This window comes from Anas platyrhynchos, chromosome 18 (assembly GCF_047663525.1).
Source record: "Anas platyrhynchos isolate ZD024472 breed Pekin duck chromosome 18, IASCAAS_PekinDuck_T2T, whole genome shotgun sequence".
NCBI lineage: Eukaryota > Metazoa > Chordata > Aves > Anseriformes > Anatidae > Anas > Anas platyrhynchos.
The window spans coordinates 8,477,551-8,503,538 of NC_092604.1; the positions used below are offsets into that span (position 1 = coordinate 8,477,551).

At 49.4% G+C, this 25,988-nt stretch overlaps 1 protein-coding gene across 4 annotated transcripts in view; it reads right to left on the reverse strand.

The window, feature by feature from the left end:
* COL5A1 (collagen type V alpha 1 chain) overlaps window positions 1-25,988 on the reverse strand; it is a 168,518-nt gene that overhangs the window by 66,985 nt on the left and 75,545 nt on the right. For all 4 annotated transcript variants that reach the window (XM_038165150.2, XM_038165149.2, XM_072025329.1 and 1 more), the window contains exons 5-11: window positions 16,443-16,574; window positions 14,505-14,651; window positions 14,116-14,364; window positions 9,983-10,132; window positions 9,602-9,658; window positions 5,822-5,863; window positions 5,490-5,552 (exon numbers count right to left, since the gene is read on the reverse strand). In XM_038165150.2, coding sequence (XP_038021078.1) covers window positions 5,490-5,552; window positions 5,822-5,863; window positions 9,602-9,658; window positions 9,983-10,132; window positions 14,116-14,364; window positions 14,505-14,651; window positions 16,443-16,574 — 840 coding nt within the window. The remainder of the gene's footprint in view (window positions 1-5,489; window positions 5,553-5,821; window positions 5,864-9,601; window positions 9,659-9,982; window positions 10,133-14,115; window positions 14,365-14,504; window positions 14,652-16,442; window positions 16,575-25,988) is intronic.

Below are 25,988 nucleotides of genomic sequence, written 5' to 3' on the forward strand. Positions count from 1 at the left end.
CATGCTCACCACACAACGCAAAGGAAGGGGGGTGAAGCTGGGAGAGGGAGGAGGAAAGGACAAAAGGGTACAAAGTCCCTAAAGCAGAGGATTTAGAAAAGGTAGTTGAAGTGTTTCCCTTGCCCCATTGTCTTCCTTTCAGATCTGGGTGCTCGTTGGGTCTATTTCTGTGAAGGGGGCATCTAAAAACATCCTTCAGATCTGCCTTGGTTTGGGCTGAAGGTCTCAGGCCATACTGGAACTGATGTTTTCTTCCCCCACATCTCATCTCAGCCGTGCAGCTGCCCATTTCTGCAGGAGCACCGGACTCAGCTTCACCTCGCACCTCTTTGCTCCCTCCCCTTCCTTCCCTGCCTTCCTTAACCCACCATCTCCTTCCTCCTCTCCCTCTTAAAAAGGAACATAAAGCATTCGAGCCAAAGTCCCGAGCCCTAAATTAGAGCCCAGCCCTGGGGAACGACAGCCACCGTCACCCCACCCCGCACCACAATCACAGGGCGGCGCGGTGCCGCGGGCCAGGCGCCCAGCTCCGCACTGCAACCGGCCCGGAATAACAACGCTGCTCCCAGCGCCGCAGCGAGCCAGCGCTGCAGCCCCTGATTTATCATCGAAACCACCCAACGGCTCCCTCAGCGCCGAAGGAAGGCTGCGCGACACGCCAGCCCATCCATTTTTCAAGACAAGCTCATGATGTTACATTCCTGGTGTTTACTTAGTCTGGCCGACACCGGAGTCCCTGGCTCTGCTGGCGAGGTGCAGAGGGCAGCCCCATCTGCCGCACCAGCAGCATGATAAATAATTTAGGCCAGGCTCGTCTTATATAATAAACTTGCTTCCCTCTCTCCCCTCTCCTTTAGCTCTGGTCCCCTGTATGACGGATCAGGAATGAGCTTGTTTATCTCTTGTTGTGTACTCTGCCCGACAAATGTTGGCGGGGTGTTTTTCTACAAAAACGCCTCATTTTGTTTCAGGTTGGGTGCGTGAGGTCTTTTCCTTGCGGGGTGGAGCAGTGGGGGGCAGCGACACGGAGGAAAAATCCAAACCACAAAGCACTTTGTAAATTTAAATTGAGGCTGGGTTGCAGAAACCTCTGAATGCCTTTAAGAAATACAGCACGCCAGACCCTCCGTTGGTGTAAATCTGTGTCACTCTCATTATGTAAACAGAGATCTGCTGATATACAGCAACCAGGGATGGGAACTTCAACTTTCATTTGGTGCAGTGCTCCAAGATGCCACGCTGAGCACAAACACTATTGCAATATTTCAAGGGAACGCTTAAACTCACATCTGTGTTAGTTCTCATGATCGTCACATAGCAGACAGTGATGGACAGACACACGGTGGGTGTTGAGAACGGTGCCCAGCAGCAGGCACACAGACCCACCCACCAGCCTGCAGTTTTGAGCTTCAAGTCAAGGATTATTTTTCTACCCTGGCCATAGAATTTCATGAGAAAAGATCTTTCTCACAGCATTTAGGGTTTTCTGTGTAAGGCACTGCTTGCAGTCTGATGGAAAAAAGGGTACCCTGAAAGCTTCGAGCCTTTCAGAACCGCAGGAAGGATTTTAGGGATCCTATTAAACTCTGGAGATGAAAAACTATTCTCAGTGGAAATAAGGCCATGGAGACATTAGGACTGCATGAGCTTGGAAAATGTAATGATGGCTTTGAGACCAGCTTTTGCTCAGAGCTGGAGGGAAGCTGAGCAGAAGCCCAGCAGCACCAAGGCACCCACATTTATTTCCCAACACACAATGGGGTCAGCGACCAGGGTGAGATTTGTTATAATGCTACAGACCATCTCGTTTAAAATTAAAGATATAAATAAAAATCTCCCCTTTTCTTCATTCCATTCTGGAGTACCCACAAAACAGCTCTCTGGCCTCCTAAGTGCCATATTTCCTTCTTCCCACCACTTGAAAGAAACTCCCCATCAGCCCTCTGCTACCTCCCACAAACAGGCTGCTCTGCAGCTTTGCTGGTGATGCGAGCTCCTCTGTGCTTTGTAAAGTAACTGGGATAAATGAACAAACTGACATGATGAATAAAACAGAGCTAAATGAGTGTTGGCCAATATTAACATAGCTGAATATTGTTGGTATATTAATTCAGTGCACCTGCCTGATTGCAAATAAGTCCTTATCAGATGCTGGCATAAGAAATGTTCCTCACTGTACACATATAAGTGCCATGTAAATTCATGAGCTATGCGCAGGGTTAATAATAAACAAATTAAAGAGGAGCTGCTCTAATTGAAAAGAGTGTTTTAATACAGTTTCAATTCCTGGCTCTGCAAGTTCATCACTTCTCCATGCACAATATGTTGGATTACATTCTGTTCTGGACACTCTGTAAAAGCAGGATGTGCTGTCTGGGCTAGAATGCAAATGAAGCCTTTAATTTCAGGGTGTGTAATGACAACATCAGGGACAGTGTGTCTGCTGCTGGTTGGCTTTGCACGGCCATTCAGGAGGAGCCCGGCCAGCAAACATCTGCGTGGACAAGCGGCAGAAGCGCTACCTCCCTCCTCATCAGGGTCAGCACCCGTCCTGGCACACAAATAATTGTTAGGAGCAGGGGAAGAGCATCAAGGGGAGTAGAAGAGCAAGCTGGACAACACGTAGGACCCATGGAGGCTGAACATGAGGGCAAATGAAGACTACCAAGGGCCTGATGGAGCCGCACAGCTGTGTTGACTAATCCTAGGCTGCTGCAAGATTTGAGCTGCAAAAACACTGCTGGGACCTTGCCTGGGTGAACTGTGGATGGTCCCCTACAAACTCCAACACCAAAGGCTGTAGAGCCCTGCCAGGGCAGTGCAGGAAGACCCAGATCTGTGGTGGCTCGAGGGTTAAGCAAGCCTTGGAGCAGTGGCCCTGGCACCCAGCCGCGGGCTCGTGGCTGCGTATTGACTTTCTGAGCTCGCAGACACCGATCGATGGAGCTCAGGCAGGGCCTCTCGTTCTCAATCATGTCACAACCACAAGAAATGTTATTACTGTTCCATCAAAAAAAAAAACAACAATAAATACACCAGGAGTGTAAATGAAGCGAGGGTCTTTACAGAAGGGCTCTGGGGGGTTGTGGCAGCACGGCAGCCAGCAAGCTCCAGCCAAGGCCCCCGGGACCAGCAAGGCAACCAAGAGCCTTAATTAAAAATACGGGGCCCAAGCCAGGTTGACTGCCACACGACCCCAACACCTAAGCAATCTCCTCAAATACACCTGAAAACCACACCAGACACCTTCCAGCGTGGGCCAGCAATGGTTTTATTTCTCCCAACACTTGCATTTTGCAACACGCACGTCCTCAGGCTGGGAGGTGAGCAAGGAAGCTTTGGAGCCAGCTGGTTGCCTCATCCTCCAGCAGGCAGGAAAGGTGGCAGTGCAGCTGGTCCTGCTGTGCCCCAAGCATGGCAGCCAGGCCACGGGGGACATCCCGCAACAACGGGGTGTTCCTTTCAGTGAGCACCAAAATGCAGTTTCCTATCTCTTGCTTTTTTTTTCCTGGTGAATGGGTGGGCTGGAGAACCACCTTGATGGGTGGGAGAGGAAGGGTACAAGGGCAGTGCTGGGGAGGACAACAGCTCAGGGGGACGTGGGGCATAAAAGAGACCCAGGAGTGTTGTTCCAGAGTGACCCCAAGCCTTTCCTGCAAGGGATGACAGCTTTTAAAAGCTGAGGGTAGGAGAGTCTGGTGAAAACCAGCTCAGCCCCTACTTAATGCAGAAAGCCCGGCTACAGAGGATTTAGGGAAGAACACTTAGCTGTTCTAGCTGGAGTTTTCACATTGTGCTTCATCCCATCCTAGGGTGGAAATGTGCTCAGCCCTTTCCTGAGGGGCTGCCACTGGTGCTGCCTGCCTGCAGGGGTAAGGAGGAATAAAGCCCAGGGGATGTGATGCAGACCTGAGAGTTACTGCAGAGGCAGCCATGCAAACCTCCAGCATCGCTTAAGCATTACAAACAAAGCTACACTGAGCTCCTTTGTAGCACAGAAATCTCGTTCTGATTCTCTGCAACGGAACAAATCCTCCCTCGTGTTCATTCTGGGTCTTAGGTTATGCTACTGAAATAGAAAATAAAGTGGAAAAAAGACAAACAGCAATGCTACAACATGAATCCTTAACAGGAGTCGCAGCAATTAGCTGTGCTAAGATGTGCATCAGAGCAGCACAACACCCTTGTCTGCGTGGACCTTCCCATTTGAGCCTGAGCAGCTTCTCCCATCCTGTACAGACAAAATCCAAGAAACTCAGCAGAGCAGGAAACCCTGCAGATGCAGAGGGTCTGGGTCTCCCTATCCTATCCCTGCTGCAGGTCAGGGACAGATAGGACAATTTCCTACTCAGAAAGCAGCTGCTAAAACAGCTGATGACGCCGTGGTGTGTCAGACCCTGCTGTGTTATCTGCCAGGAAAAGCTGCTGAGGCCCTGGCCATCAGATTGAGGAGTGTTTGCTGATAAGCGCTCCCTCCATCGCCGAGGCATTCTGCATTCACCGGGTGACAGCACTGACAGCTGCGGGACGCGGTGCATCCAGGCACATCTCCTGCCATCAGCATCACTGCTGCTCTCCTCCCGCCCCCGCTTTCCCAGGGAAAGGCTGGAAAAATAGACCTCCAGCCAGCCTGCCTTCAAAGAGCCATCTGTAGGCATGCTTTCTGCCCTTTTGGTCACTGAGACTTCGTGCCTCAGGCCACAAAGTGCCCTGTCCTTAGGGCCGCTCTTATTTTTAGGTGAACTTCTAGCGCCCGCTAAAATTGCTCCCAGCAGCAGCCCTCGAGCCTGACGTGGCCCTGGACACTTGCCTTGGTGCAACTGCCTGGCCCCATTACAGCTCATTTTGTTCAGAGAGGACAAGCCAAGCTTTTCCTGCATGCCTAATGCGTGCACACCTCTTGCTGAGCTGAGGCTTGAGTTCAGCAGCCCTTAAAATAGGGGTGAAAAACACAGCGGGATGGTGGTGCGACACCAGGGGCTGTGCTGGATGCGACCAAAACCAACCCCTCTGCTGCAGGACCCGCACCACCAGCTGAAATGAGGATTCAGAATCACAATGAGCTCCGTTTTTCTGTGCTCATGGCTGTTTTGTGCGCTGGCTCACTCTGTTCACCCAGTGCCCAGCTCCCATGCCCTAATGACTAATAACATGCCAAAGGGTGCAGGCAGAGAGGAGAGGGTTTGTCAGCTTTAGTCTTGGTTTTAGCCTGGAGAAAAGTGTTTAGTGCTGCTCACTACCGTGGCTAGTCCCCAGCCACTTGTCCCTGGGTGCAAAGGTCTGCCCTTTACCCTGGCGCAAGCATCTTTTAGGGCTGATGTCCTCTTCACCCAGCTCTGAGGTGTTAAGACCAAGGACTCAGAGAGGAATCACCATCAAACACCTCATGCAACCAGCAGCATTTAGGGTTCCAATAAGGCACCATGGTCCCGCTTTGAACACAAAAAATGACAAAAGGCTTCTAAGAGGAGAAAAACGGGGGTACTCACTCTCTCCCCAGGGTCTCCCATTAGGCCCACGGGTCCAGTTGGTCCTGGAGGTCCTGGAAGGCCCTAGAAGAGAAAAAAAAAAAAAAAAAAAGCCACTGAATGAAAATGTGCATTATTTGCAACATTCATAGAAAGCACAGGAAAAGAATTAGAGCTTTGTGTTTATTTTTGCTCTAGAAAACAGACTCCAAAGCGCTCTGTACACATGCATAGCACATGGAAGCAACACATCCCGGGCACCGATGGGCGCTGAGCCCTCTGCTCAGCTCCCTGCAACGCACACATCCAGCACCATGCACCCTCCACTGAGGTGTAAATAAAGTGCCACTTACTGCCGGGCCTTCGGGACCTGGGGGGCCCTCCACAAGCATTCCCTAAAGAAGAAGGGGGAAAAAAAAAAACAGTGATTAGCAGAGCACATCCTCCAAGTCACCTCAACATCAGGGCTGGAAACCCAGTGCTTTGTCTGGCCTTAAGTATTTCACGTCTTGCTGCTGGGTCTGGGCATCCTAGAAGCTGAGCAGTTCCCATTCTCCCCCAATGACACCACCTGCCCACTGAAAAGCCAAATGCCATTTATCTGGACCACACAGGGCATGGCAGAACAGCCCTTTCCCCCAGCACCAAGCCTCCCCATAGCACAGGGGCATCTTCCATAAAAAAAACCCTTTTCCCTTAGCTCAAGGACAAGCAAACCCAGGGCGCACACAAACCTCGGCTGTGCTGCAGGGGGAGAAGGGCTCGTTGTCAGGAAGAAGCTGTCTCTAAGCCCAAGCAGCTTTAAAAAAAAGTTAATAATCAAACTGCAAGGTGCTTTTTTCTTTTTTTTTTTTGAAATTACTTTTCTAGCAGGCTGCACACCGTGATTTACTCTGTGTACCTAGGAAATCACTGTGTGGGCAAAATGGTAGAATAATGTTATTTCATTCCTTTTAATCTAAATATTTTGTCATAACTTTAAATCAGATCTATCATGCACTCAGTAGAATTGAGAGGTGTTTTTTGGTTTTTTTTTTTTCATTTTCCCCTCATTGGTATGTAAGAGGCAGGGAAAAAAACCTCCCAATAAGCCAGGCAAACGTTTTCCAGCAGGCATCAGGATGCTGTGCTGGGCAGAGTCCCACAGCCAGCGCTGCCTTTATCTCAGGACCAGTGACCACGCACCCAGTGGGCACCTCACTCGAGCCAAAGCGCTTTCAGCCCTTGCCAGCTCCTCTGTGGAACTGGGGAAATCGCTCCCAGGGGATGCAAGCAGCCTAGGAAAGCCTGCAGATCCCCACGGGCTTGCCTGGGAGAAGCCTGGGGGAAGCAAGCGCTTGGTCTTGGGCCACCCTTGGCTGGGCTCTGGTGCTAAAAGCATTGACTGAGCCCACGGCAGCCACGGGAGCAAACAGGGCTGAGCTGAACGGGTCTGAAATGGGGAGAAGAAAACCCAGGCCTGCCCCCAAAGCCACAGTGCCTAACCCCAGAGGAGCAAAAACTAGACCAAACATGCTGGCAGGAGCCAGCCTTGCTTCCATTGCTGTTTCAGCACCATTAATGCAGGGCCAGCGTTATTTGCTGTCCCTCCCCACTCCCATACTCTCCATTACCATGTCGTTTAAATCCGCTTTCCGCAGATTTAGGTGCATTTGGGAGATGTTCTACTAGCACCTGTGTTGTTCTTTGTGGGTAAAGAGAACAGCCCACGGCCTTTGCTCCATCCCCGTTCTGAGAGCAGTGTCACTGACCGCCACGGAGCCACAGCCCTCTTTTGGGTGTAAATTAGGGGGAAACCTTACACAGCACTGCCCCAACCCTCACTAAGTGAGCTATTTGCTGCTGTGGGCTAGCAAGATGTGGCAAGCTAAGCCGACAAAGAAGGCTCCCCGCAGGAATGACATCTGCTAAGCACCAGCTCCTTTTCAGTCCCCAACGAGGACGTTGCTCAGAAAACCCCAGAGCTCCCAGCAAGCCCACAGGGGCACCCTCAGTCCCATCCCTGGTGACACCGAGACCAACGATGGCACATTTTGGTGTGGCAGGCTCTGAAACACAAACCGATGCCAACCCTTCCCTTCACCAGGCTAGTAAATGTCTCCAGCCTGGTGCTGAGAGCCACAACCCACCTCTGTCCCCCCCCAGGGCTTTTTTTTGGGGCTGCTGGATGCCAGCATCACCACGGCCTGAGCATACACAGCACCAGGGCTTTCCATGGCTGGCTGCAGGATGCTCCCCGGCACGGTGGGGTCTGGGCTAAGGAGCCAATTCACAACGCAAACATCCTCGGCATCTCCCCGTATTTATCTGTCGGTTTACGTTGAGCCCTAGCTTTAGGGACATCTGGAGAGCCTCCTCGGCAAGGGATCTCAGCTGTTTACACAACGGGCTCAGCAACACGAGGGGCAGAAACACGAGGAGGCTCTGGGAGCAGCCAGGCAGGGCAGGACACCCCATAGATGGGACACGAGGGGGGTCCCAACATCCCCGTGCCCCCAAGCAGGACCATCCTCACCCCACTCCTGTGCTGCCCTGCTGCCTCCAGCGAGCGTCAGCACCGAGCAAGGATTGAGGGCCGGGCGGCGTGAATGAAAAGCTGAGAAAATTCGGCAGAACCCGCCTTCCCTGCTTGGTTTTTATTTCCCCTGTTCTGCTGCAGCCCCGATCAAAACGGAGATAAGGAGCACGGCGAATGTGAATTTCTCTCTCCGCCGCGGAGGAACCGAGCGGAGAGGAGCGAGGCAGCATTTGGTCTTGTTTACTTTCTGGCAAAAAGCTATACGTGGCTCCAGTGTTTTGAAATAGCAAAGGCAGCCAAATTCTTTCTGGATGATTAAACTTAACTATTTTGTTCGCTCTGTAACGTTTCGGATTGGTTCTGGCCGAGGGCAGGCTGCTGGGGCTGCCTTTCCCCGCGTCTTTCTGCTCGCCCCCCACCCTCCCCGCGCCGCGGTTCAGCGCATCGCTCGCTCCCTGCCCTTTGTTTGCAGCCCGAGAGCGGGACCCAGAAGGGAAAGGGAGGAAGGAAGGCTCGGAGATGCTTTTATCAAGCATACGGGGAGGCTTGCAGAGCCCTGCTGCTGCCCCCTCAGCTCCTCCATGGCCCCACCGGCACCAGCAAAGTCTCCTTGAGAGGGAAAGGGAGGAAAAATGCAAAGGAAAATGAGGGGCTGGGGGCGATGGGAAGTGCTGCTGCCACGCTGGGCACTGCACGGGCCCTCTGCCAAGGGAAATTAGGTTAATTGAGCTGCTGGTGTGCAGCGAGCCTGTGCTTGGCCCTTCAGGGACGCTGCTGACGGGGTGACCGCAGGGATGCAAAGCCCCCGGTTCCTGTCCAGGGGCACCGTGGTGCCCAGCGAGGGGCAGACACACATTAACTGCCCAAACTGAGCCAAAAGTGGCTGTCCCAGCACGAGCAGGGCTGGGGACTGCAGAGCCTCCAACCCTGTGCACACCTACAGAGGGATGCTCGCTTGGAAACCCACATTTTCTGCAGACTGCAAAGGGCACGGGCAGTTTTTACTGTTCTTCAGAAAGGAAAAAAAAACAGCTCGGGAGTGGGCCAGGGCAGAATCGTAACGAAGGAAAGTGTTGAGTTTCCCTCCTGGGACAGCACAGGGCTCCTCTGGAAGTGCAAGGCTGGGAGGAGCCAGGAGCAGGAGGAAGAGCAAGTCTCTCCACTCAGCTCCCACCCCATGTGCAGTGGGAACCCTTTTATTTCCACAGAGCCGACCCCATTAGCTGCACCATTAAAGGCGGCCCCGAGCTGTAGGTTCAGGTCAGGATGGGACCTGGCCACCAGCTGCGGAGGTCCTCAAAATCCCACAGAGCTGGGGACGGCCTCTGCCAGGCACTTCCATTTTACACGGCCTGGGTTGTTACGGCGAATGAGAGATGTCATGGGAAATTCTGCACTTCCTTCCTAATTTAGGCTGCTTTGTGAAATTAAAAAAAAAAAAAAAAAAGAAGAAAGATTACAGGATTTTATATTAAAATGAAGCAAGTAATTATTTCATGGGAAGTTTTCCTCCCAGCTACACGGCAGAATACAGAGCACCAAATCACACAGAGCACACCCCTTACACCTTTTTCCTTGGGAGATAAAAAGAAAAAAGAACAGAGATCGTCCTTACCGGCTCAATAATCGCAGGCTCCCCCTTCTGTCCTTTCTCACCCCGCGGACCCCCAATCTGCAGCACGGGACAGAAAAAGAAGGGTAAAGAGTTGAGAACGTCGCTCACACCACCAACACGGCCCCACACAGGACCTGGGGATGTTTCTGCCACCAGAGGACTGCAGGTTTTTGTAGGGCAGAAATGGGGCACCTCCACCTAACCAGGTCATGGAGCCATCTCCCGTGCAGCAAGCACATCCATCACGGTGGATGAACCCAAATGGGATAGGACCACTGCCTTTTGCAGCACTCATCTCTATGATATCACTGTGGGAACGTTCAATAACATTAAATAAAAACGTTTTGAGCTACGTTTATGTCCAATGGAAGAAGCACTCACCCCTTCGTATATGGTGTCCTGGTTCGCAGGCATCCCCGGCCCAATGTCAGGAGACACGGTTCTGTCGTAGTAGTTGTAGTAATTCCCATCATATTCTTTTATTGTTTCCTCGGTGAAATCTTTATCCAGGTCGTCTCCTTCTTGAGGGTTCTGAAAGCAAGAGGAGGAACACGTCAGGATGTGAACTTCTATAGGATGCACGCGCTGAAAACCTCAGGGTAGACAGTGGGTTTGGGGACGTGAAGCAGCTTTATAATAACAGTTGCAAATAAAAAGCAGGAAAGTTGAAATCTGGAGTTTTAAGGTCTCCAGTGATCTGCAAGTCTTCTCCAATGGCAGGATGTTCACATCGACGTGTACCCTGGCCCTCCCTGGGATTTCTCCATCAATCCCAGACATAACCCTGGGTGTAACAGCCTGGGCAGCAAAGCAGCAAGGAGCAAGAGCTCCTGCCAGGACAACCCTACAAGCTCCAGAGGCTTGAAGAAACATGGAAGCGAAGTTTCCAACACCAGACCCTGCTCATCTCTCTCAGCCTGAATGTTGGAGTCGCTGGATTATTAAGCACACACAAAAAATAAATCACATCCAGTCTCATTCTAAAAAGTCATGTCAAAAACGCAACGTGTCATTATGAGAATCTAATTACAGGAGGAAATGTGGAAAAATCCAAGCTTGCTTATACAAAAACCTCCTGTTTGTTTTGTCTGGGATCCAAGGCAGTTGTGCTTTTCCAAAGAGCGGTAGCAGAAATTTTTACAAATTTGATTCATTAATCCCTAAATCCTGTCTGAATCTTCACAGCAACAGATACTATGGTCTATAAACAAGGATATTAAATAAACAGCAGAATTTCCTTGCTTATGTCCATCTCCTTGCCCTTTCTGTAGCTTTGCGGGCAACTGTCTCTGGCACCCTTCAGTTTGAAGAACACCATAAAGAAGAACATGTGCTGATAATCATTCTGTTTCTTCCCCATCAATAATCAAAATGGTCCAGAAATTTAATTATTTCCAGCGCTTCCCAGAGAAATCATCTCCTCACCGCTACGAATTCAGAACTACTTAAATGCCACCACCGCTTCCAGACCTTGTTTCTGTGCCCAAACTGCTCAGAATCCATAAGCATGAGCATCTGTACCTAAATGTAAGAGGGTTTAAAGAATAATCCTGGTGCTAAGGCAAACATACAGAGATTTTAGCTCTTTCATATCACTTCCTAGCCCTGCCCACTTTATCATTTAATTAGCAGGGAAAAATTAATGACAAATCATCCTGTCTCATATTTTCTTGGATCAGAGCATTGAAAAACTGGGAACAGAGGTAAAATCCAAAAGGGCACCACAGAATTTCATAGTTCTGGCCCTGCTAGAAAATAATGCTCTCTCAACACCCTGTCCCTCTCCCCATCTTTTTTCTGTATCATTGCCAACTTCTCAGAGCCATTTGGAAACTGATTTTGCCTGATTCCAACAATAGTGAATTATCCGTTCATGGTATAGAGTAGAAAACTTTAAAAGCAAATTTCTTTGCCAACATTTAACATGAAAACTTTGGTTACGGTTCTCAATCCAAAGTCTGGGCAAGGCCAAAATCTGGCTGCAGGTTCTTTTATAAAATTTTGACACATTTCCTAAGCAGCCTCTAAACACTTTTGAAAATGGTTTTTGATAGCATCACTAACAGACTTGAGTTGCTTCTAGATCAATTTTTTGACATAGCAAAAATTTGCAGCTTATGTTTATGGACATATTTCTTTTTTTTTTTTTTAAACAACCTGATAGTGACTCTTGCTTAGAAAACTTGGAAAAATGAGCATTATTTTTCCTTTGTACCATGCAAATGGATCTAGTGCTATCACACCTCTTATCCTGTTAAAAATCTTTTATCTGGGTTTGCACTTTGAAACCTCAAAACCTGTTTATCTTTCTATAAAGCTTTTAGAGATAATACAGCAAGCTTTTTTTTCAAATTGCATCTCCTGACATTAACATCAAAAAGTCTGTTTTGATACTCTGATATCCCCAAATCAATTTGCATGGAAAGAGGTAATATTCTGAATAACTGTGCAGAGCAGAAGGGAAGTTCTCTGTGCTGAGATTTTGCAGATTTTTGGGGAAAAAATAAAAATAATCTCCTTTAACAATCAGAACACAGCCCAAAAAAAGAAAACAAGAGGTCAAAAAATCACTGTGCACAATACTGCAATTCTCTGCTGATAACAGCTTCTTGTAAATCACCTTTTAGCCTTCCCTTTTAAGAACATGATGCAGATAGGAAGCCCTTGGTATATGCATCTAGACAAGCAAAGTAAACTGCCTGATGAATTGCGGGCAATGAACAAAATATATCTGTCCCCTGCTCCTTTTGTTCAGGGGAGTATTGCCTACTCCATCTCAGAACTGCTCACTGGCATTTATCACGGCGTTATTAGCCATAATGAAGCTCAAGCCCAGGAGAGTTAATAGACTGCACCTGCCTCCAAAACCTCACACATCACCCCCTGAAAGGTCCACTCGTGTAAGACTGAGTCGCCTTGTAAATTCAGATGGAAGAATTGCTCTCTTCCCAAATCTCTTGCAGGTGAACTCTGGTGCCAGACATCCCCCCTTCCACGCTGCTCGTGGGCAGCTTGCTTGGCTACTGGGTTAAAGGGTCCTTGAGAGTTCACAGCTGCAGGTGGGGCCCTGACCTTCCACATCAAGGTGTGAACCTGAGACCCACCCACATCCTCTGCTGGGATCCCTGCACCTCAGGCTGCCACTTTTGGGGAGCCTGCGCCACGTCACGCTGCATTAGCCTTTGCCTTGGTGCATGGAAATCTCCCTCAGCTGGGCAAGCTGCGTCCCTTTCTCTGCTCATCACTGAGCAATTCAGTGGAGCAACTGGGTGAACTGGAGCAGGCTCCCACCCTGGAGCAGTCCTGAAGCCTTCCCCTTTCACACGCCACCTCTTCTGGAGTTTCTGGGGACAAGATCTGGGGACAAGGCATCTTGCACGCCCTCACCTGCAAACTGCTGTGCTGAGAGCAGGCTCAGTTTTCATAAAAGAAAGCTTTGCAGTGGGTTTCCCTGACCTATCCTCCTCTTTTATTTCCTTTTCCTAAAGGAAAAAGTGCTAACGTGGCCCTTGAGCCTCTTATTTCCTCTCTCAATTTTTTTTTAAGGTCACCCTATCCAATCTTCAATTCTTCTTTATTAGAAAGTTCAATCTTAGCCAGAGATTTCTGGCTGTTTGTCAGGAAACTAAAAAAAAATGTTTCCCATCCTTTGGTTCCCTCAGGTTGGTGCTCACTTCCCTCAGACGTGCTGGAGGCGTTTTCTGTTTCTGCGTATCACTTTGGGCCGCCCAGCTGCCTCCTCCGTGGCAGCTCCATCCCCAGCTGCTGGGCTCGATCCCATTGCCCCACTGGCCCTCACCTCCTGCCGTGCTCCAGCTGCTTGGCTCTTCCAGACATTTTCCCCCCAACGCCTCTGAATTCAAGTTTTTGGGTCCAGCTCCAGTTGTTTTGGCCTCTTTTGCCACCTTTCAGCATCTCACAGGAAGCCCTGAGTGCTGCAGTCCCATTCCTCTCCACTCAAGGAGGAACCACAAAACTCTGCCAGATCCTAACAAATACCCCCAAAAACATCATCCTACTACTAGCTCCCCTTGCTGATGCTCCTGGATCATCTAAGGATGAGACCAACATTGGACTACCCAAACTCCTACATAAAAACAAAAACTGGGCAAGACTTCAGGGTACAACAGTCTCATGCGTGACATATTTCAGTTGAAGCATATTAAATAACTAAACATGCAGTTACTCCAGAGAATATCAGCTCTAGGATCCAGACTGATCCCATTTTTAGTAGATCTGTATTCAAAATAGAGGTCGATCTGTGGACAACTGTAACAGTTTAAAATCCAGAGCAGATTCTTCCAGGATAATTGTCCCCAGTCAAATCCTAAATACCTGTATTCCACACCCTGGAATATCTCAAGTAAGAGTATCTCTTATAAAGTGTCCTCTTCCAAGAGGCCAAGCCACCTACAGATTTACCATATGGATTATCACATCTCCTTTGCTTAGGGCTATGAAATATCAGAAGTAATAAAAAACAAAGAGAAGGGAAAGGCATTCATTTGACTTACATCGGTCTCGTTGTAGGTGACGACGGTACTCGTGGGGAGCTCAGCTTCCACGGCGTTCTCGGTGAGTCCACCCTGGGGGTCTACTTCCTCGTTGTAGTTGACGTCTTCATACGGGAGAGGTGTGAAGTACTCCTCGTTGATGGTTTCGTAGTTGTACTCGTCCACGAGGGGGTCGTCCACCGCAGCGTCCCCTTTCGTCCGCCCCGTGGGGTTCCCTGTGTCAGGTGATGGTGTGGGGGCAGGATAGTCCTGTGGGAGAAACACAGCTAAAATGCCAGGACCAGAGAAATAGAAGGGGTGTTCTGCACCATCCTCCACCCCCCAGCTCATCTCTTGATAACGGTGCTGTTTTTACCAAGCACCCCATTGCCAGGACCCCGCGTCGGTACCTGCTTGGTCTCAGGTCGCTCTCCAGCAGCCACTTCGGGGGGGGCAGGTTTGGTGGTGGGTGCCTCAGGCTTTACAGCTTCATCGACGTCTTCATAGTAGGGGTACTCATAGTAGTAGGTGTCACCTTCTCCCTCCCCATCGGTGTACTGCAAAGAGAAAACACAAAGCAGAAAATAAGCTGGTGGCACCCAGCGCGCTCCTGGCAGCCCTTTCTAGTTTTTATTTCACATCAGCAGGCCATGCCGTGGTGCAGAGCAGTGCAGCCCCATTTTTCCCTTCCTATTGTTCATCAGCTTCTGCAACACCTTCACCAAGAGCCTGCCTTTGGGCTGATTGCTTTGATAATTGCTGTCATCTCAGGTTCCCAACAATCTCTCACCTGTGGGGCATGTTCCACCTTAGCAGAGAGAACTGAAGCCACCTTGATAGCATAATCATAGTCACCCATGATAGCATAATCAAACAAAAAAGTGATTTTTTATTATATGTCCAATTGCTGAGCCCTCTCGGGTCACATCCCAGACACACAGAGGGGGATGAGCGCACACTTGGAGAAGCAGGGCAGCAATTTTCACTCCTCTGATTGCACTAACGGTGTGCGTGTGATTTCCTATCCGCCGTGACCCACAGGCGGAAGGGCTTCAAAACCAAGATATTTTCAGGGTTTTCCACAAGGCGTCAGTCATTCTTCAAAATGAAATACAAACCAAACGTTTGGTTACAGCCAGGCATGGCAAATCTCTTTGCCAGTCCATCGCTCTTGCTGGCAGCAGACGCCGGCACATGGAGGAGTTATTCTTACACAGGGCCTTACGACAAGCCAGCTCTTGCTGCATCGCTGGCTCCAAAAGAAGAGCTTTATTTTTTTCCTACTACCATATATTTTGACCATAGAGTCTATTTTATTTTGCTTTTTTGTTCCTCCAGCAGCACTGATGGCACAGTTACAGCACGTCGCTGCCGTGCTCTGCCGCACGCTGCTGCAAGCCCTGCGCTGCTCCCCAGAGCAGATTTTTAACCTAAACCCAAGCTGGAGCAGGGCGATGGCATCGCAGCTCAGTGGGGATGTGGCAGGAGCCTGCAGCTCCGAGACCAGCTGAAAGAGAGCGCGCACACAAGCACCTACAGATCAGGCAGAAGCAGCAGCCAAGGAACTGAGAAGCAGCTGAGGGTGCCAGACACTTTAATTGCTGTGAGCTGGGCTCAAGACCTCTCCTAAATGTGTAAAATTCAGGTGATGGTCTTCTGGAAATCAGCCACGTCCAGGCATTTCCAACTGAGCAGCAGAAATAAAGAGTCATGCTATCAGGTTTTTTTGTTTGTTTGTTGTTGTTGTTTTTTCCATTTCTTTTCATAAAGAAATAAATCTGACTGTAGAAAAAAACTAGCTAGCACAGCAGCATGTACAGGAGAAATCATTACAGATCAGCTGGGAACATTTCTGCCAAAATGAAATTCAAATGGCAAATGCACAGGCAAAAAAAAAATAAAAAATCACTTCTCCTGCCCTTGCCACCTGTTTCAAGAAAGTACTAATAAAAAAAGTGCTTAATCTCTTTTCAAGTTTAACAGTAAAAATTGGAATTTAGGAACAGGTGCATGTTTTGGACAGGATTCGACCTGCCTGGGAAGGTCGGTGCTTCGGAGTCAGCTCAGGCTCTCTCTGCTGCGAGCTTTGAGCTCAAAGCAACTATTCATTGCTGGAGACGGGAGGAGTGCAGAAAGGAAGGGAAACTCCTGGGGGCAAGAGCCAAGCAGGCAGAGGCCAGGAGTGGTGGATCCTAAAAACAAAGCTCTGTCTGGGCCGCTGCCTTGTGCTGGAGCTGTAGGGCAAATGGGATGAAGGAGCTGAGCGTGTTCATAACCATGGCATGGAGTTGATGCTGCTACCCCCAAACCATCTCCCATCTCCCCAACCTTCGTGCCCCTCCACTCACATATTCGTCCTGGTTGGGGTCCTGGGACTGGGGCGAGTCGGGGATGGCGGTGTCACAGTCGGGGCTGTAGTGCTCGCAGTAATCGTGGGCTGCTCGGGGGTCTGCCACGATCAGGAGCTGCTGGATGTCACCCTGCGGGGAAGAAAACACAGCGTCAGGGTGTGCACAGAGCCCGCAGGTAAGAGGATGAAACATCACAGAGAAACAAAAAGCACAAGCCCCAGTGCTGGGCTGCTTCCCCAGCTGCTCGTTAACCTCAACACTTTTTTTTTTTCCCACCCCAGCACCTTGTCTCATAAAAGAGATCAGCTCCTCACCAGCTCCTGCCTCACCTCAATTTTCCACCTGCAGCAGTGGCAGATGCAGAGAGATTAGAAGTACACCTGATAATCAGAAATAAAATAAAATAAAATAAAATAAAAATAGAGGGAGTTTGCAGAGGCTGCTCGAAAGCCAGGTGCACTGCAAGCTCCCCAGACACCAGGCCTGCACAGCAAACCCTGCACAGCCAAAGGTCAGAGCAGAAATTGCTCTTAGGTTTCCTAAAAAATCACGGCACAACATAACTTTGGTGTTATGTTTATCCATAACACCAAAAACACAGCTTATTCAGTAGACGGTTACATAAGACAAGACCTTACTACTTGGATTTTTAGAGCTGATGCTTTAATTAGGGGGAAAAGCCTGGTTTAATAATAGAAAAATATCGCTGAGGATAAAAAAGGAGCATGACAGCAGAACTGAGAGGACAACTCGGGCACGTAATAGGAACCAGAAGCTCAGACCGGAGCCTGGCCAGAACATCTCAGAGCCCCATGGAAAACCAAAGGATGTTTTTGAAGCACGAGGCCAGGGCTGCCCTCATGCATACGAGCTGGGTTCATGGTGGGGGACAGCCCCCCAGTGGCACAGTGTCACCCGAACACCACCTTCAGACCTCACCAAAAATGTGCTGTTTGCATTTCTGGCAGCGATCCGCAAGGAAAGCAGGTTTGCAAGAGTCCAGAGCCTCCATCTCTGGATACTGAAGCTCCCTGTAGTACCTGCACACCCCTCAAATGCTATGAGAGTTATCCTAAAATTCAGCCATGGTTTAAAAGCTTGTTAGTCATTGCTTCCTCCGATAACCTTTAGAAAATTAACAGAGATGTCTGCAAAGCGGTCTTCAATTACCATTAAAAAAAAAAAAAAAGATTATTTTTTTAAAAGTAATTCCATGGACTTCGGTTTTGTCATTGTTGCTTTGGCTTTTTTTCGCAGCGTGACCGCAAAAGAAGGGGGATGCAGGACCAGGAAAATGGAAAATATGTTTTTGTCTCAAGGAACATCTCCCATTTCCAGCCAGCCCTGGCCACCGCCTGCAGGGTGACCTGCTGAGGGGTTGGGGTTTCTCACCCCATGGAGCATCATCCCAGCCTCCCCACGCAGCCCAGAGCAGCCTGCCCCTTCGGGTGTACCTCCAGAGGATGCCCAACCTGGGCAAGACAATTTGCTTGAAGCTCATGATGTGAATGTCCTTGCAACTGCTATTTCTGAGCGCAGGACCCCAACCATCCCTGCCCTCGCTCAGGACCAAGTTAAGCCATTTATGCCCTTCTCCACTAGGCAAAGCTCCCCCATTTGCATGTGTGGAGTATCTGGTGCTCTTGGGATAAGCTGAAATAAAACAGCCGCAGAAGCAGACTCAGTGCTTGTCTCTGAGAGGCAAGGAAGGAAGCCTGAAAGCTTTTTCTTCCTGATAAGGCTGGATTTACACCTCAAGGAGAGCTGATAGCCTGTATCCTATAAGTGACCAGAACTAAACTGGTGTATTCACGAGGAACAGATAAAGCAAGGAAAGGCACGTTGGATAAACACAGCGCAAAAGATTAAGCAGGAGAGAATTTGCTAAAGCTGAGTTCACTTTTAGTCTCAGCTGACGGCAGCTCCTGAGAAGAATTGGGAAGAAATCCTGGCCCAATCCTGCCCTGCTTCCCAGCAGCAGAACAGGAGCATCCCATCCTCTGGCAGCTCCTCTGAGTACACAGGACATCGCTGCAAGTCCCAGCACCTCCAGGGTCAGGCTTTGCAGCCACAGCAGGCACCCCAGACTCACCCAAAGCAACACGCTGAGGGATGGCATCAGCCCAGTAAGCAGGGGAGGAAGAACAAAGCTCCCTCTGCTAGCTCTGGGTTGAGAACTTGAAGTCAGTGTGTATCCGAATAAATCTGGCTTGCAAAGGGTGCCAGGAGAAGGCGAGCTGCATCAGACAGCTCCTTCAGAGCTCACCACGCTCCATGAGCATCACCCAACACGATTCCTATTCTCCCACTTCCTTTTCAAACCCCATTGCCCCACAGAGCAAAGTTCATCCTTCTCTTGTTCCAGCACGCAAAACCAGAAGGAAAACTCAGGGCACCAGAAGCTGGAGGAATGAGCCCCAGGGAACATCCGAGCTCAGTGCCCTGCCATGGGTCGAGCAGCTCAGCGGTGGGGGCAGGAGGAGAGCTCGGGGGCTGCCAGATTTTTCCTCTTGGTTTCGTTAACAGCAAGTGCACAGCGCTGGTGGGCATCCCTGTTAACACTCGTAAAAAGCAGACAGGAGTGAAACCTTGTTAGCAAAATTCCCCATCAACTGACCTCATCCCTCAGTGCAAAACAATAAAACGGGCTAATTTAGCCTCTAATAAAAAGCCCCGCCATCTGAGCTGCACAAAAGATGCACAAAGCTCCGCTGTCAAGAGCCCCATTTCTTTGATTTAAAAAGCCGACTTTAAATGGAGCAAGCCGTGCTGGGAGGTTCGCGAGCCTTTTGTGTCCTTTCAAGTGTGTTGCTGCTAATAAATTTCACCGAGAGATAGCTGCCCCCAGCCCCACTGCCGGCCAAAAGAGGCACGGCCGGCCCCGCTCCACTACAGGTCTATTTGTCTCACCATTACGGTCTCATAAAGCACCCCGGCCCCTCTCCTTCCTATTTCAGCATCTTTTTTTCTCAGTGAGAGTTACGATACCAAAGATACCCTTAAGTCACCCCCCCCTTGACACCACCCTGCAGCAGCCACAGATTTTCCATGAAGCCTTTGCAGAGGAGAGGGCTTCCCGTGACACTGCCTTGCTCCAAGATTTTACCTGCCAACTTATTTAGGTTTCAAATAAAGAGGTATCTCAGCTGGGGAGCAAGTCAGTAATGCATTGGCATTGCTTTGTAAAAAATCGTGAGCCTAACTCCAGCCCCCCCCCAGCACACCTGGGGCACCTCTGGACACAGATGCCCAAAAAAGCCCGTCCAGGCACGCTGTAATCCAAGACCTGCATCACTTGACCACTTATTACTCCTATAAAAATCTCTTTTGTCTGAAGATAACCCATATTTCATCCGCCAGAAGAGCTACTTTTAAAAAAAGGCAAATAAATCAAACGTTGACCTTTATTCCTAGAACTTCCTGGGAAGAGGCAGAGGCAGAACAGCGCATTTATGAAAACGATGGTGAATTGTGAGGCTTTTTTTTTCTGCTCCACCAAACAGATGTAAGTGCTAACTGTCACGGCCAGTACGAATTTGTTTGACATTTATGGTAAAGCCATTTATGCCTGATGACTCATTTGCTTTATGGATTAAGTTCCATCAAGCCAGTTTAACTCAACTCCCCAGCCAGCTCCCAGACACGACTGGAAAAGCTCTTCTGGAGCATTTTTTAACACTTATTCTATATGTGTGCAAAAATGTCACATCACTTCCAATGACATCAACTTCAGTAACTTGGAGAAATTGCTGTGGTTCAACAAAACAAACAGCTGGCGAGGATAATCGGAGTGACTTCATCTGGCATTGGCAGCAGCTCCATAAATACTGGGATTCTTCAGGGCTCCCACTGCAACGCACTGATAATTAACCGGGCTGTTGTTTTAGTGCACTACCACAGAAGTCTTAGGGACACTGCACTATAGAAGAATAACGACTACCTGATGAGCCTTTTAAAATTCCCACTTCTAAACTGGAAAGCCACAAACCCAGGATGCGTATCTTGAAAAAAATCTTACTTATCAGAAGCAATTGGGACGTTACTGAGTTTTGCTACAACAAACTCGCTGCTTTCATAAATGCAAACCCCATCAGATGGCTTAAGAGTGGCAGAAGATCAGCGGGGCCCTACGGTGAAGTGAAAGCTTTGAGATCCCAGCAGCAAGTTTCTAAAAACCCTAATCCCTGTCTCGGAGATGGCCTGCCAGCCTCAGATGTTCCACTTGATTAAAGCTGTCATTAGCACTTGTCCGTGGACAGAGGTTTCCTGCTAAGGACACCACGGCTGCCCCGTGCAGGGCTCCACGTGTGCAGAGGAGAAGTGATGTTAGAGAGGTTGGTGACAAAGAGAAGCAATAAATGACCCAAAATTCACCATGGCCCCTTGCTGGTACAGCAGGACACCCAGTTGGACACACGGTGACTGCTCGGTGTCAGTGCATCCTCCGTGGTATTGGCATCACCCAAGGATTTGTCCTTTAAACGCAGCTGCTGCAGAAGAGAACCCAAACAGCAGCAATGGGGTCAAACAAAGCCTCATCCCCCTGTTCCTGCATCCTGACCTGCCCTTGCTGGGTGAGCCTGAGTGACTGGCACCCGAAGGGCATCCTCCAGGCCTCCAAAGATGCTGCGCTACAAAATTGGGTTTTTAAAGTTTACAAAATTGGAAGCAAGCAGTTGGAGATCTGGCTCAGTAAAAAATAAATAAAATTAAAAAAGGGAAGGGCTCGGTTCGCACACAGCCATGAGTCAGCTGCGAATACTTGGTGGTTTGGATGCAGACAACCCGGATGTTTGCTTCCCTGTCCTGTGCAAAGGGGGCTGCAGGAATGGACGGACGGTTTTGCTGCGAGACCTCTGCTATTTCCCCTCCCGGGCTTGAGTCACCACAAGAATGGCTCCCTCCTGGCTTTTGGCACTCAGATAAGAGCCTCTTCTGAGTCCTTTTTAGTGAAAAAACAAGTTTAATTTTGCAGAAAAGGGATAGAAGTTTCACCAAAACCAAGCACAGCTTCAAGTAAAAACCTTTCTCAAGGGCTGATGATAGTTCTTCTTTCTCACTGCAGCTCTGCATTGGAGAGGAGGTACCCCAGGACACCCAGCCCAGTTCTGCATCCCCACCCCAAAGAGAAGCTGCTAGCGTTCCCCACATTAAACTCTGAAAACAAATGAACTACAAACAAGAGCTACAGAACTTATTTGAACAGCCTGCGTGCCTCCCTCCCTGACCACAGCAACGAGAAAACAAGCCCTTTAGCTCTAAGGTAGTTAACCTGCTTAGGAATTTCAATTTTTCATATTTTGTAGTTCCAGGAGGAGCCCGATTTCCCATCGCAGGGGGATGCAGGGACTCGCTGCTCTCATCAAAAGGGCGGGCAGGGGAACACCACTGCATGCTTGAGTTAGCCCTCTCCAGGTCGGTTCTTAGAAATGATGTTTTTCATAGCAAGAGGATGCATTATGGACATGGTTTAGTGGGTGACAGTGGCAGTAGGGTGATGGTGGGACCAGATGATCTCGGAGGGCTTTTCCAACCGTAACGATTCTGTGATTTCTTGCGTGCTTGCACAGGCCACAGCACGACACGGCGTTGGTTATGACAGATCTCAGCCTAACACAGCAATACAAATCACCAGCAGCTTAGCAACAGCTCCTTAGCAGAAGACAAGGACAAGTGATTCTCCAAGAGCTCAAAAGCCAGATGGCTTTCCTAATTCTGGAAAGCTCCCCCAAATAAACCGTCACTCTGCCAATACCCAAATACCAGTCAAGGACCCAAGTCATTAACAGAGGGGGAGACACTACAGGAAGCTTAATTTTTGAGTGGCTACTATTCTTTTCCCCCCGACCTCAGCTCCAATAGCCAGGCAATGTAAATAACGTCCCGAGCTAATGTAAGCACTCCTCAGCCAGCGCCTGCAGCCCCGGGCTCAGCGCCGAGCACCCGCAGCAGTCACCGAAGCAAACGCAGAGCCCGAGCTTGTGCCAAAGTCCATTTTTGCTTAAGTGACAGCGCGGAGCTAATTCCCAAAGACAACATACACAGCATTAATCAGCGCTATGGATTATTTACACAACAGTGCTCTACAGGCAATGCACAGAGCCGTCCGCTATTTCGGAGAGTTTCCTACTCGTAATGGGCGAAAGATTTTCTTGCCTTTCCAAATGGCTGAGTTTGTCATGGCCATTAATCATCCCCAATTTCTTCCTGAGACATCCGTGGAATCCTCCCCAAACTCCGGCAGCCCAGAGCCTTTCCCTTCCCAGTCCCATCCCTCTACCAGTAGCCTTCCAGTCACCCTCCCCTTGCCCACCCGACTCCATAGCTCTCACGTCCCACCCATAGAGCATTTCGTGTAGGGACAGTCAACACCCCGAAGAGAATGGGATGAGAAGGATAAAGCCTGGCGATGCTCAAAGAGCCATTTAACAGCAGGCAAGAGCCCAAGTTGAGCTCCGGCCTTCCCACGCCAGCACCAATTCATCCCCCGGCACGGCGCCTAATTGAAACCCTCGTCCTTTCAGAAGGGATGCTTAATCACCAGCTTAAAGGTCCCAAAAAGCAGCAATTGTACGTAACCTTACTCAACCTTGAGCCCAGCTGCCTGTGAAGGGGCTGTGGTGGTCAGATGGAGCACTACGTGCACATCGCACGTGCTGTTACCCCGTGGCTTACCCTATAAGCCCAAAATGAGCATTGCTTCCAGAGTGCGACGTGCCTTCCCCAGCTAAAAGCCAATGCCCGGACCTTGGAGAAGAGTTTTTACCCCAAAATCCACCAAACGAGTGGAAAATCCCAGAGAAGGCAGATTAGCAACCTACCGCTCAACTAAGATCTAGGAATTTAAGGGACATCGGGATTGTTTTCCTCTCCACCCCAAAAAACAGGCAGCTTGGAGAGCAGGGGGCACCGGCAGCAGCACAGACAGCACCAAAGCCACAAATTATTCACTGCGAGGCTCCTGCAGCACCGCAGTGCTCGCTGGTTTTGGTTCTGAGGCAGAGAAAACCCATCCAAACCCGAAGAGCCAGGCTGCCCCAGAGGCACGGCTGCTGGCAGCAGTGGGCTTTTCTCCAGAAAAAAAAAAATAAGCTGGAGATTAAAAAAAAATAAAGATGACCACGGCAGCTGAGAGGCTCCCGCAGGAGCATCCCGGGTCGGGAGGCAGCAGCAGCCCCATGCACGTAGCAGGGACACGTCCAGCTTTCCCTTGACTCATGTCTGGTGCCGTGAGCTGCCAGACAGCGGCTGCACCGCAAAGCTGACGAGGACTTTTAATAACTCTTAGGGCTAATTGCACCAGGGAGCCGGACCCACCCAGAGGAAGCCGCGCTGAGAAACAGCTCCTCGGATGCTGACTCTTCTCACGCCCCATGCAGGCGGCCTTACAGCAGCTGCTGCGAGCGTGGTAGCATCACCATCGTGTGCTGAAGTCCTCAGAGAGGGAATATTTGCAGGCTTTGGTTTTTCTCTCCCTTTTCAGGCTCCCTGCCCTCCTGCTAACCCAGGTCCCTCTCAAAACTGCTGCGATGGGGTGGCGTGGGCAGGGCGAAGCAGCCGCCAAGCAGTAGGGACTGCAGGAAAGGAAAAGGCAGCCAAGATGACTTGAAAAAAATAAAGCAAATACAAAGGCTGCTAGAACACCAAAAAAACAAAGAAAGAAAAAAAAGATATCCTTAAATCAACAGCCACCGTGCCCAGATACTCAGCTCCTTTTTGCTATTTTTGTGCGTTTTATGTCTTTTAAACAAACTGCCATCTATTTGCTAGGATTTTGGGGCGTGAAACAAGCAGTTAGGGACACGGAAAGCGCATTGCTATCAAACAGCTTCCTCAAACTGTGCAGCCCCAGCCTGGAAGGAAGGAGGGACGGGGAGAGTGGTGTTACAAAAGGCTGCTTTATACTCACTCCTTCTCTAAAGCCTGGCCAAGCACCGTGGTAACACAGGCAAAAATAATATGAGATGTGTCTGTAGCTATTTCACAAAGAAGGGAAAAATAATAGCAGAGCTCAGGTTTTTAATGGTGAAAAAGAAAAGAAGAAAAGCCCTAACAGTCCCAACCTCTCTCTGCCCCAATAAAGAGGATATTACTCTCAAATTTTATTTTCTTATTGTAAGGTCAGTCTTTATATTTGCAAAGTGAGCGTTTTTCAGCTTTTTCTGGGGTAAATTGTATGTTCTCAGCAGATGTCAGAACAACCCCCCCCCAGCAGATTAGAAACACATGGGAGGAATGAGGAATCCAAACCACACGTTTTTATTAAACTGCTTGACTCCTAGTTCAAGTTTCATCACACCGAAGTAAATATTTTCTCCCTGAAGTAGCAGCTGCAGGTTAAGTTATCCATAATAGATATTTCATATATGTCCGTTCATATATGATGCATAAATGCAGGTGCCCCTGTGTGCACATCTCATCATTGTTAAAAAAATCTTGAGATGTCAATGTGAGCCCACAAGGCTAAAACTGATTTTGCTTTTGTTTTTTAACCTGCTTGTGAACATGCATTTTTTTTTTTTTTTTAACAACAAAAAAGAAGCTGCCAAGACTCCAAAAACTTTAGAAGTACCAGATTTAAAGTTGTATATGCAACCCTAAATCTATCACTCTGTATAGACATTTTAACTAATGGTCTAATTACCCTGCAACATGAGACTTTGAGACTTTTCCAGGCTATTTCCACTTCAGTCAGCGTACAAGTGATGAGAAAGCTTTTTCCATCGCCCCCCTGCTTGCCTCTCTAAGCCTGGCTCTGCAGCCACTATCACACAACTGTGCTGTGCACCTAAGCACATGCACTTAAAGTAGGCATCTCTGGATGCAGATGTTAAGCCCTGCTGACTTGAAAGAGCTCCTCCACTGATAGAGGAGTTTTCCAGGAAAGATTTGGATACTTGGAAGACACTGACTTCCTAGGGAATTAGCTTCCACTTGAAGCATGGGGCATGCACCCTGCTAAAGCCAAGCCTGAGGCGTTCCTAGAGGTTTTTCTGGGGCCAGGGCTTAATCCTCATCACCAGCCTCTTCCTGTGAAAGCTGTGACTTGGCAGGCAGGGTTCCTGAGGGGTGTTTGAGGAGCACCTGGGTGTTTCCCCGGAGCTGAGAACATGCTGCTTGCTGCAGCACCTAGCATACAACACCCCCAGGGACAGACCTGATCCGGGGGGCACCCTGCACCTCTCCACCAGCCTTGAACCCTGTCCTTAAAGCACTGACCCAGGCCAGAGGGAAGCCAGTTGAGTATGTGCCATTTATCCCCCTTCACCAGTCACCCAAATCAGGCAATAACAATCTTTACAAGACTTCCACCTGCAGCAGATGAAAAGCCAAGCCCCACAACCTGCTCCTGTTCCCCTCCAGTGCCCCCATTTCAGCCCCAGCAGTGCAGGAAGCCAACACCCTCAGTGCCACAGCTCCACGGAGGCTTTGGGGCTGGGGGATGAAGAACTCCATCCATCTCCTCCACAAGCAGCCTGGTGTAGCTCTCCTGGCCAGCTGACACCTCTCTCTTTTAAGAAGCCCTTGCAGGTCTCCTGCAGT